This window comes from Myodes glareolus, chromosome 4 (assembly GCF_982192425.1).
Source record: "Myodes glareolus chromosome 4, mMyoGla1.1, whole genome shotgun sequence".
NCBI lineage: Eukaryota > Metazoa > Chordata > Mammalia > Rodentia > Cricetidae > Myodes > Myodes glareolus.
Window position 1 is genome coordinate 48,057,707 of NC_142029.1, and position 12,915 is coordinate 48,070,621.

General features: G+C 40.8%; 1 protein-coding gene across 2 annotated transcripts in view; it reads right to left on the reverse strand.

Annotated features, from left to right (window-relative positions):
- LOC125407675 (uncharacterized) overlaps window positions 1-12,915 on the reverse strand; it is a 108,828-nt gene that overhangs the window by 82,281 nt on the left and 13,632 nt on the right. The window contains exon 2 of one of the 2 annotated variants that reach the window (XM_087905460.1): window positions 9,133-9,471. The exons of the other annotated variant lie outside the window; for it this stretch is intronic. Coding sequence (XP_087761586.1) covers window positions 9,133-9,154 — 22 coding nt within the window. The 5' untranslated portion in view covers window positions 9,155-9,471. The remainder of the gene's footprint in view (window positions 1-9,132; window positions 9,472-12,915) is intronic. 2 annotated transcript variants of the gene reach the window in all.

Sequence of the window (12,915 nt, forward strand, 5' to 3'; positions counted from 1 at the left end):
TTTGCCCACTAATATATATACCCGACTTGAGTTTAATAAAGTGGCCATTTACTCTTTGGTGAATGAGCAGGTCTCTTGTGTCTTTGTGCTTCAACCCTTAGGACAATCGTCCATTCTCATGGACTTGGTTCGGGAAAGCCTGAATCGGGTGTGGGAATTCACAGAAAAGTGCGGGGCTAACACAGCAGGCCTTTTGAAGAATTCAAAAACCCTATAACCAAATGAAAATGAAACTACATTAGATCAGAACTTCTGGAATATAACTAAAGCAGTTTTATGCAGAAAAATATAGTTTTGAGTACTTAAAAAAAACCAGAAAGATCTAGAATAAATTACTTAAGGATATACATCAAGTCTTAGAAAACAAGGAAAGTCCAAACTCTAAAGTAGTCTATGGCAAAAAATAATTAATATCAAGGCAGAAGATAAGGAAACAGAGATGAAAAGAATATTATCGAGTACCAACCGAAAGTTTGAAAAAAAAGATTGTCAAATCCCTACCAAACTTGTACAAAAAGAGAAAAGACCCAAACTAAAAAATTGGTAAAATGCAAGAATCATTAAGTGATATACTGAAAACTTATATTCCTTCTCAAACTGAGAAACATAGAAAAATGGATAAATTTGGAGACAAACTACCTACCAAAATCCAAACAAAAAGTTATAGAGAACTTAAACAGAATCGTAATAATAATTATAAGTCAATTTCTCTGATGAATATTGATCCAAGTAGCTTCAATAAAATTCTTGCAGGCTAAAATGAAGAACATATTAAGAAAATTATATACAAGACCAAGTTGTTTTCACACCAAGGATGCATGAATGTTTCAACATGAGTAAATAAGTAAGTATAATTTAGAACATAAGTAGACTAAGAGAAACCACATGATCAAAGTAATCAAAGAAAAAAATGGTCTTGGAAAAAGTCCATCATCCCTTCATGATAAAGCCCCAAAGAGACTAGGAACAGAAGAAAAGATCATCTCAAGATAATAAAGGTAGTATACAACAAGTATTAGTGTTGTACTAATTGGGGAAAACTGGGAGCATTTCCTCTGAAATCTATAATGAAAAAGGGATGCACATTACTTCCACTGTTATTAAATATAAAACCATAGACATTAAGACAAGAGAATTGAGAAAGAGGAAACAAAAACTGTAAAGCAGGTGGATTCCTGCCATTTGCAGACAGCACCGCCTTATACTTAATAGTCCCTAACGATTCCACCAGGAAACTATGCGCTCTAATGAACACTTTAAGTAGAGGAACAGGATATAAAAATTAACACACAAAATAGTACCCCTTCTATATATTAAAAGCAAACTCACTGGGAATGAAGTTGGGGGAAATCCCATTCATAATAGCTTTTAAGAAATAGTTGGGAATAAGCCTAACGATAAAAGTAAAAGACCTATGAGGAAAACTTAAGAAATTAAAGAAACTGAGAACGTCACTAGAAGATGGAACTACTTCTTATTCTTTCAGATAGACATAATATTGTGTATATGGCTATATTACTGAAAGCAATGTACATATCCTGTCAAAATGGCATTCTTCACAGAACAAGAAAAGACAATCTTAAAGCTCATATGGAAGCACAAAACTCCTGATTACTACTCTAGTTCTTAGCAGAAAGAGTAATGCAGAATATGTCACAATATCCAATCTCAAATAGTATTACACAGTTATTGTGACAGGAATAGCATTGCACTGCCACAAAACAGATATGTAGATCAGTGGACTAGAATAGAGACCTGGGAATAAAGCCATATAGTTACAGTCATCTCATTTTGGAAAAGCTGTCCAAAATAAAAATTGGAGACAAAATAGCTCCTTTAAAAGTGATTCGGGGGAAATGATTTACACATAAAAGGAAACAACTAGATCTCTTCTCACCCTCTACAGAATCAATTCAAAATGAATCAAAGACATCAAGATGAGACGAGATACTTTGCAATTGTTAGAAGAAACTCTAAGTAAATACCTGAAGATACAGGCATTTTTGGAAAAGAACTCTAATACATAGGAAATAGTTCTAAGAAGTAACAAATAAGAGATTACATGAAATTAAAACATCTAATTCACAGCACAGGAAACAACACTAGAATGAAGAAAAAACCTACTAAATGGGGAAAATTTACCTATTCACGTAAGACAAGTCATTAATTTCTAATATATATAGGAAACTGTAAAAATGGAATGCATAAAAATAAAGCACCTCAACCAATAAATGTGTCAATGAACTAAATAGACTATTCTCAAATGAAGAAATACAAATGGACAATAACTACTTGGAAAGTGTTCAAAATCAACAAAGAGATACAAGACTGTTTTGAAATTCCATTTCAGTCCAGCCAGAATGACCATGATCCGAAAAAACAAAACAAAACAAAACAAAAAACCAAATGTAGAAAAGAATGGGGCAGGGAGGAGAACCCTTATTCATTTCTGGTGGGAAAACAAACCTGTGCAGCCACTGTGGAAATAAGTATGGAGGCTCCTCAGAAAACTAAAAATAGAATGGCCATTTCAACCTCCTATGCCACAGAGAACCTTACCTACACATCCACATTTATTTCTGTACTATTTATAATTGCCTGAACTAGAACCAGGCAACAATAAATGGAAAGGAAACATGATATATAGTCACAGTAGAATTTTATGATTCTATAAATAAAAAATGAAATCATGACATTTGTCACAGGTACAACTGAAATCGTTATGTGAAACAAGTTGAACTCCAAGTTGAAAGTCCAATACCAAATTTCCTCTCGTATGCAGGACTCACATAAATCTGTTTTTCATGACACTAACTTCTCTAGGACCTAAATCACTGGAAATAATATTGTCCAATTAGCAGTTCTAAAATATCGATTTAACCATGTTGCTGTCCTATTTTAAGTCTTTCAAATATCCCTTTTATTTTCAGCTCACAACCCAGCGCTCAAAGCTGATAACCTGGTACTCAAGGTTACTGTGGTCTGAATTCCCCTCTTCTCTTAACACAACCCTCTGTACACTAGAGTTTACACTTTAACTCAGTGCAAAGCACCCTTGTTGATGCACACTTAAACACTTCACAGTGCTGCACTCTCTGACGGGTGGCATCTTGCTTATCTGTAAAAGCCAACTTAATGCCAGTCTTCTCAGATCCCCCCACCTTTGTCTTTTATATTATTTTGTACTGCGACTCTCTGAAGTTGGATTTTTGTTAGTTCACATTCTGAGAACTGTGTTAATGGCTCCAGGATTCAGGTTCCTGGAGCCCAGCTCAGGACCTGATATGTGGCAAGTACTCAGTAGGCAACAAATGGGTTGGTGCACAGCTGTCAATTCTCTGTATTTTGTTCCTCGGTGAATGTTTAGGCCTTGACACTTGCCGAAAACTGCCCTCGAGAGACCCAGTTTCACTTGTGGTCATCAAGCACTTCTGCTTCTTTGGTTATGTGTACCTTTTGCCATTCCATTCAGGGCAGTGGAAACCCCAAGGCTCTCTACCACAATGACATAAAGGTCCTCTTCAATGAGGCCTTCCCCTTGTACTTCCCCTGAGATGATATTTGGAGGAAAAGAGCAAATTTTCCTTTTGCTTTGTTGAGCAAAACTTAACAGAAAAGCTAAAATAGCTTTGGGTACAGTATCAACCTGAGTTTATATCAGGACATATATGAAATACTCAACCATACGACAGAATCCAGTGAATATTTATTTTTGGTTTGGATGTACCAGTCCCTAAGTCAGGTCTTCTGGCTATGAGCTTGCATCTCAGGTCAAAGTGTACAGTAGCTGCTGATAGTCTGTTCTAATTCTCCTAGGCTTACAACTTTTGTAGGTACACAGGTTCCCCATTTTTCCCGAGGCGCTATGCAGGGCTGTTCTGCTTCCTGGTTCCACTGCATCAGTTTGAGGGTGTGGCATAGAACTGCCCTCTCCTGTTATGTTAATATCACCTACGGCCCAAGGGTGTAGCTCAGAGAGAACTCTTCTGTCATGGTAATTCCACCTGCAAGCAAGGTTCTCGCCCGCAGGCAAGGTTCCAGGGTCAGCTTTTCTCTGAGCCTGAGCACGCCCACCTGGCTTCCTCTTTTCTCGGTTCAGCTGCTCTCTGACCTTGGGTGCAGCCCCCTGACTTTTCTCTTTCCTTGATCCTGATGGGGGGCTGGTGTCCTTTTGCCCCACAGTATATATATCCGACTTATGCTTAATAAAGCTGCCATTTGCCACTTGCTCTTGGCAGATGAGCCGGTCTCTTTGTGTGTGTGTGTCGTCTGTTCAAACCCCTAGGACATGTGTCCGTTCTCGTGGGCTCGAGTCAGGAAAGCGCGCGCCTGTTTCGAGGTTCGGGTGTCCACAGAAAAGTGCGGAAGCTTACAAACTTTATATTTTCTTATTTCTACATTCGTATTTCTGGAATTTACACTTTATATTCTTATCCTTGGACCTTATCTTATCCTTCAACAAACAAACAAACAAACAAACAAAAACAAAAAATAACCCAGGGAACCTGTTTTCTCCAATGGATTTTTCTGACCATGAAGGCCTGACCCCACAAGACTGAAGGAGGGCATGAAAGACACACAGATGGAGTTCTGTGTGTATTTCTCTTACTCCTTTGTGCTTCAGCTGTGTTATTAGTGCTAGTGTGTCAGGTCCAAAAGAAACTGGGGACAAATGACTAACTGTGGTACCTCTAAGCATACCAAAGAACATGTTGGCCCCAGCCTCTCTCACTATTGCAAGTGCACATTACAGAGTCCATGGGTTTCTCTCAGCTCTTCTCATCCCACCCCCTACCCTAAACATCTCCAGCTCATGTACTTCCCTTCCCCCAGCTTCTCAAGCCTTATAAGCCTGCCATTGCAACCACGTGCCCTCTTTTTGCTCTTATGGTTCTTGGGTCCCCTCTCCTCTTTGCTCTTTCTTCTCTTCCTCTCTTGCTCCCCCTCCTGCCATGGCCCAGTTCAGTTTACTGGTCATGACCAGTTTACTGGTCATGTCTACTACCTTCTCTCCCTGCTCTGGACTCTTCCAGATGCCTTTGGCTGTATGACATCATATGTCCTAAATACCTAAAAATTTTTGCTGGTGTGGGGACAAGTGGACAGAACTCCCATATGTCCATGGTTTCTGGGTACTGTATTCCTGTCCTTCCCTAGTAGCCAATGTTTCATAGTACTGGTCTTGTTGGCTAGGTTCATGGGGCCTCCAGATTCCTGCCTTTCTGGGAATTGGGACCAAAAAAATTCCACCCTGACCATGCTGCTAGAGACACTGGCCACTGCCCCCACCCTGCTTCTCTCCCTGTTTGCTGTTTTTCTCCATCTCTGCACGACTGTCTCTCTCATTGCTGGCATGTGATCTGGTCATGGTGGGATTCTCCCTGCAACAGATCCATTCCCCCTGCTCTCCCACTTTGAGCTGCACAGGTGTTCCATCTTTGTGTTTCTCTTCTCCCTTACAGCATCTGCTGGTCTGGCCCTCAATGGGACCACCCGTGTGCTCACCTGGCTCCTGCAGCCTACTCCAGGATTTTTAAGTTGGTCAGCAGACACAGTTTCCTGAGAAAAGTTTTGTCTGTCTGTTGGAATGCATGTGTAAATAATGTGGCCACAGTATGCTTGTTTTATGCCTGTGTGCATGTGTGTTTGTTTTAAAATCTGTAAAACTTTTAACTCCAGATTACAACCGCTCTAGAAAAATTCAAACATGTGAATATCAGCCATTTATGTTGAGATCAAAACAAAAACTTCAGCACCATCTTTACTAAGTGTACCCATATGTGCTGGTCCCACCACAGAGACATTCTTCTCCAGTACACTTTGGCTTACAATGTATTTCTGTATGATAATTCCTGCCCTGTCATAAAATCCAGGTACATAACAATACTGATTTACTGAGATATTAAGGCATTCCTTTACATTAATTTACAGGAATAAATGTTACTGGCAGCTAGATTTTTTTAACTTAATAGTAAACCCCTTGATATTGATTTAAAATATTAAACTGTTTACAATGTAAAAACTTGGTTCTGCCTTCTACAGATTAGGATTATACTCTAGGTCTCAGGACCACAGCTAAAAGCTAGAGACTAAAATATTACTTCTAATCTCCTGCCTTTACTAAAATTGGTAAGCTGTAACTGATTAGGTAAACTGTATGTCCAAATTTTTTTTTTTTTGATTTTTGAGACAGGGTTTCTCTGTAGTTTTTGGTGCCTGTCCTGGAACTAGCTCTTGTAGACCAGGCTGGCCTCGAACTCACAGAGATCCACCTGCCTCTGCCTCCCAAGTGCTGGGATTAAAGGCGTGCGCCACCACTGCCCGGCTTGTATGTCCAAATTTAACTTACATGTCTAATTTAGATATATTCGACAAGTAAAGGTGCCCTGATTCTCAACTGCCTTTACAGATCTGAGAGTACGGCATTAAACTAAAAAAGCTTCTTATGTGAGAGAGACATGCCAGCTCCTGCAGCATCCTGTAGCTACTCCAAGAAGACGCATGGCTGCAAAAGAAATTCCTCCTGGAGGCTTGCTTTGGATGTGACAAATTCAGTAACACAGAGAAAAAAAAACCTGCCTTTTATTTCATTAGCTGCCTGGAGCCTGCCTGAATGGACAACAGGACACTGGGAATTTGATTGCCTCATCCTGCCAAGACAGGTAGACCAAACTCTACCCTCACAGGAAAATCTGTCAGGCCTCCTGGGCTCAACCGCTATAGGCAAGTACTGCTTCTGAGACCAGTGTTAGCCAAAAAGCATGGAGAGACTTGGGATTGCCTGGGTAACTGGAAAAACTGTCTCACTTCTATTTATTTACTTATCCCTCTCAGATCTGTCTGATGGCATTTGATGAATAGGGTTCTGGTAGCGTATTAGTTTATGTTGGGTCCAGGGGGGTCGCACAAAGATTGGGACAGACCACCAAAGTCTAATAAACCAGAAACAAACTTTATTCCAGAAACCAGAATCCAGAAAAAAAATAAAAAGAAAAGAAAAGATCTCTATGGGGCACAAAAAACTCATCAGCTAGCTGAGACCACAGCAAGGGTGGATTTTGTAAGGCTGTGACAAAGGCCCGTTTCTCAACCCACCTTTTTATAGTAGGGAAACCAAGCATTAGGTCTGAACAAAGGAATTTTTACAATCTCAAGGTAAAACTCAGATACAGATTGCCTTATTTAACAATCTTCATTAACAGAGTTTCTTAGTTAAACTAGTGTTTGTACTTAATCTATTGTCTTCTTTGGTACTTCCAGGTGTTTACTGAAGCCCTGTGGTCCCCCATTTGATGCTATATATAGCATTTGATGCTATCATATAGCAGGGATGGCGTGTAACCCAGAGGTCATATATCTATCTCCTAAAACTTAACGCAGCTCATATCCATGTTAATCAAGGATGACCGGGGGTGTTAAGCTCTAAGTTTACAGAGATGTTTCCGCCTTGTAAATAGAGCTATGAGTTATAAAGTCAAATAACCCACTGTTAATAGTTAATCCTTAAGCTACTGAAAAACTGCTGACAGTCTGTTCTAATTCTCCTAGGCTTACAACTTTATATTTCTTTATTTCTATATTCCTATTTCTGGAATCTACATTTTTATATTCTTTTTCTTGGACCCTTCGGTTTATTAAGTTTCCTGCTAAAAATTCAGGCAGGTGTGTCTCTTTCACAGGTTTCATAGTCCAGGATTAACAGGTTTCAGATGTAGTTTCAGAGATTCAGACTTAAAATTTCCTTTGTCTTCCAAAATGTTCATGCCTTTTAGCCTAAAGTCATAGTCTTTTGCTATGACACCAAGATGTAAATGTGTTTCAGCTGTCTTACAGATATATACCTGCAGGTTCCTGGGAGAAGTTCTGCTGCTATATCAAGAAATCTGGTCTGCTAAAACCTACCAGTTTCCAGAGTCTATTTTGATCCCACCCATTTTTGAGCATATTTTACAGGTCACTCCTGCTAAATTTATGCCAAAGCCAACCTACAGAGGGTTCTCCAGACATGCCAGCACCTGCACCAGTTCCTGGGACTTCACCATTGGTACCACCTCTCCTGGCTCAAGTGGGCACCTACCCAGTAACTGAAATCTGGTTTTAAAGGGCACAGCTGCTCTCATGTCTCACTCATTCACCCTTCCTCTCCTGGGCAACCACTCTTCCTGGCAGTTGATCACCCTTCCCATGGCTATTCCCATTCATAGTACCAATAATAACAATCTAGTTTTTCTACTAGCAACCTGCCTTCCCAGTTCTCACCAAAAAACAGATGCTTGAGGTCTCCAGGATGGCCACTACACTAACCAGATGTTTCTCCACCCACACCTCCTGCTGAGCATGAGCTCACCAATCCCAACTCCTCCTCACCCATGTCACCCCATGTCTGCAGGAAGCAGCCAGACATGAACCTGTGTCCATATACCCAGAGTCTGAGATGTTCTGGGGAAATCCTCACCCCAGCCCCTGGCATCCATATATCCAAAGAGTTGAATGTTCAAGTAGAAGCTCCACTCCAAGCCCCCTCTCCATCTCTCTCCAAACCCTGCTGCATCTCAGAAAGCCCGCCAAATGATGACTCCTCTCCCAGAGATGCTCAAGACCACTCCCACAAGGTATTCAAACTTTCCCCCAGAAAACAGACATGTGATTTTCCCATCTTCCTTTCCCCTCTCCTCTCTGGGGGACAGGGGTGGAAAGCCATCCAAATCAGACAAAATCCATTAAACCTGGGCTTTTTCTAATTTAGTTTGATTTTATCTGATTTGGAGAGTGAGATTTGGTCTGATTTGGAGAAGAGGCTTATGGGGTGCAGAAACTTTTTACTGTATTCTCCCTCATATCTATAATAATAATAAAAAAAACCCTTTTCCTCAACCATACCTTGGAGAGGCTGTCATGTCCTCATTTTAGATAATGAAATACTATTGTTCTGGACAGAAAATCTGCCTTGGTCAGGGCCTCAGAAAAGGGAAGTAGCTAAATTCAGAGGAGTGAAAGAGCCAAGCAGAGTTAGAACTCCCCCATGCGACCTCCAAAGAAGCAGCAAAAAGCCCAGCAAAATTTCAGTTTCCTCCTTTGGGGAAAAGAGAAGTTGGCCTCAGCAGTTTCTTTTGAAACCACTTTCCCACCTACCTTGTCTCACAGCTTGTGTCATCGTGGATACTCATCACTTGGGGTCTTGTATCATCGTGGATACTCATCACTTGGGGTCTTGTATCATCGCGGATACTCATCACTTGGGGTCTTGTATCATCGTGGATATTCATCACTTGGGGTCTTGTATCATCGTGGATACTCATTACTTGGGGTCTTGTATCATCGTGGATACTCATCACTTGGGGTCTTGTATTATCGTGGATACTTATCACTTGGGATCTTGGAGTTCTGTCCTCTTGTCTCCTGTCACAACCATCGCTTCTTCTTGGTCAGAATAGAAAAGAGTCCCAACTGTCAGGTCATTTTAGCCAAGTCCTGGACATTAAGGAACAAATACTAGTTAGCCCTACTGAGTCCTCTCAAATGTCAGGGTCATGAAACACACACACACACACACACACACACACACACACACACACACACACGTGGAAAGCCACCTGATTACTATTTTAAACCCTGAGTATTGAGAGGGTGGCTTATTATAAGCATAGACAATTGGACATACTATTGCAAGTACAATAGAAATATACAAGGATGAACACACTAATAAAACATTAACAGCAAAAAAAAGCAACCTGTGCAAAAAGATGAAATTCTTAATTCACTATTAAGATGATGGTGCGGGAGAATTGTCTGTAATCTGTCAATCATATTTTAAATAAATGCTGATTGGCCAGGCAGGAAGTATAGGTGGGAAAACCAGATAGGAAGTAGAGGTAATGCAATGAGAACAGGAGAATTCTGGGAAGTAGGAAGCTCCCTCCACCATTCCTGCCCAGACCACAGAGAAGCAAGATGTAACCTGCTCCCGCTGGAAAAGGTACTGAGCCACATGCCTAACACAGACAAGAATTATGGGTTACCGTAAGATGTAAGAATTAGTTAATAAGAAGACTGAGCTAATGGGCCAATCAGTTTATAATCTTATGGAATCCTGTGTGTGATTTTCTTTGGGGCTTGCTGGCTGTGGGGTACTGGGTGGGACAGAAACCCCAACAAGCCAGCCCTCATGTTACAGATGGCGCCCACATGGATAACTGAATGCACAGAAAGCTTGAGAAAGCTTGGAAAAGAATAAAGCATGGCTTCTTGGTGACAGCAATTTCTCTCATCTAAGAGAGGCTTCCTGACTCAGCTTTAGCTGTTAAACTTTGCAGCTCTTTTAAGAGGTCCTGCCACTAAACACTTAAACTGTGTTGAGGAAAAGCTGAATGCATGCTTTTCAGTTTTCAGCCATAGCAGGAAAAAAGCTGCAGTGTTTTAAAATGCCGGCCATCCTGCCAGGGCAAACTCTGACTCTTTCAGGCAGGCAGTATGACTGAGTGTGGTCTGTGAGCAGAATGCTGCAGCTTGCTTGCTCGCAAGAACCTTGAAACGCCATAGAGTTGTGGCAATAAAAATGGCTACAGCCGGTACTTCAGCCACAAGGCTGGAAAGCTAAGGAATGGGCTGGATCTAGCTGTCAAAGCCACAGCTTTAGTCCTACCGATATTGCTTGGTAAATTAAAGACTCATGTGGTCAGAAAAAGAGAGATATACAGTAAAGAAAGATTCAAAGATGAAAAAAGTTCTAAATGGTTTACTATGTGTTAAAAATATATGCAGACTAAAGGTTAAAGTTCTTAGGGTAAAAAAGAAAAAAAGAGTAGTTTGGTGTGGTGGTACACACCTTTAATCCCAATGCCTGGGAGGCAGAGACAGACAGATCTCTGTGAGTTCAAGGTGTTGTAGCACACCTTTAATCCCAGCACTTGGGAGGTAGAGACAAGTGGATCTCTGTGAGTTCAAGGATAGCTTGGTCAACAAAGTTATTCCAGGACAAAGATATATAGAGAACCTGTCTCAAAAAGTAAAAGTAAAAATAAAAGAAATAGAGGTTAAAATAAAGCTGCATAAAGATGGAAAATACACAGAGAATCTTAATACTGTATGTTATTATGCTCTCTTTGAATTGTTTGACTGTTGAGGAAGGAGCAACAGCTGCTAAAAGATATTTGTTTATAAATGCTGCTGAATTAATCTAATATAGGTATTCTGAAAATACCTTGACTTCAAAATTGAAGTCAAAAGACATGTTACTTTGGAGAAGAGATTTTGCTTTTGTTTCCACAGAAAATGAGAGGCTGTGGATTCATTCTGAGTTAAGAAAAATTCAGTTTGACAAAGGGAGACCACCTGAGAAATCTCCAGTAGGAACAGATGGCCCAGATGTCTGAGTTCTTCATCCAGAAGAGGTTCAAGACTGCTGCCTGAGATAATCAAGACTCACAGGATACTCCAGTCAGGACTTGATTATAACTCTAAATTTTCTTTAGGTCCTCAAAAGATCATCAGCACCCCCAACCAGCGGGAAGTAGCCTGGAATACTATGCCCACATTCCCAAAAAATGGACTATGGATATCTTCCTTTTTTTTTTTTTTTTTAAAGAGTGGGAAGTGGTGTGGGAGAATTATCTGTATTCTGTCAATCATGTATTTTAATAAAATGCTGATTGTCCGGACAGGAAGTATAGGTGGGTCAACCAGACAGGAAGTAGAGGCAGGGCAATGAGAACAGGAGAAGGCTAGGAAGGAGGAAGCACATTCCTCCATTCCTGCCCAGATCACAGAGAAGCAAGATGTAACCTGCCCCGCTGGAAAAGGTACTGAGCCACATGTCTAACACAGACAAGAATTATGGGTTAATATAAGCTACAAGAGTTAACAAGAATTCTGGGCTAACGGGCCAATCAGTTTTATAACTTATGAAGATCTCTGTGTGATTTTTGGGGGGGCTTGCCAGCTGTGGGGTATCGGGCGGGACAGAAACCCCAACCAGCAGGCTCCCTCATGTTACAAGATGACACATACTCTCCTTGCTGTTCTCATTGCAATCACTAGTAGTTCATTCAGTTCTGTCTGGGCTATCAACCTTCTCCAATAGAAGCTTCTAGACTTAGGCCATAGATGCTTTTCTTTCATATTTGTGTTGTAGGGGATTGACCCAGGCAAGCATGCTAACCAGATGCCCTACTGCTATGAAAAATCCAGGTCCTAAATCAAAGGACTTTTAAAATATGGAAATCTTGGCAAATCTTTGCCTGTCATCTCTATCTCCCCAATCAGCCTGCCCCACTTAATTCACAATGAATAAAATTCAGAGCTTCAGAACTGTCACACAGCTTCAGAGTACAACTGCCTTAGTTTTTAATTTGGGAAGTATCTATATTTGAACCTACTAGAGTGACTTCTTCATTCAACAGATCCTTGGACTATGCATGGCATGCTATAGTTTTTCCTGGACTGAAAACTCTTTGTGGATGTGAGAACATAGCTGAGGAAAATGCTGTGAGAGGAGGTGGGGGACAGGGCCAGAAGAAACTGGCAAGCTGCAAGAGAGTAACCCAGGACTGATCCTTGTGAGGAAGGATGCAAAGTATGGGAAGTAGGCTCAGGCTCTGAGAGCTCTCGTGGAAAGTTGCATAACATGCTGTATAGGAGTGTGGCTTCACAGTCCTGCCTTGATGTCACTGGCTGGAAACAGACATTTTCCAGCAAAGTTGGCGGTAAGTTTAAAACAGATCAGCTGGGGCTCTGAATCAATAGCTCATATGTTTCAATGGCTACCACATGTTTCTATTTCCGAGCACTCTAAGCAACCTCTCTCCTTTCCTCCTCAACTCTACTGAGTGATCATAACTACAAGTTGCGAATATATTTTTTTATTAATTTGTTTATAAAAATTTCCACTTCCTCCCCTCCTCCCCATACCCTCCCATT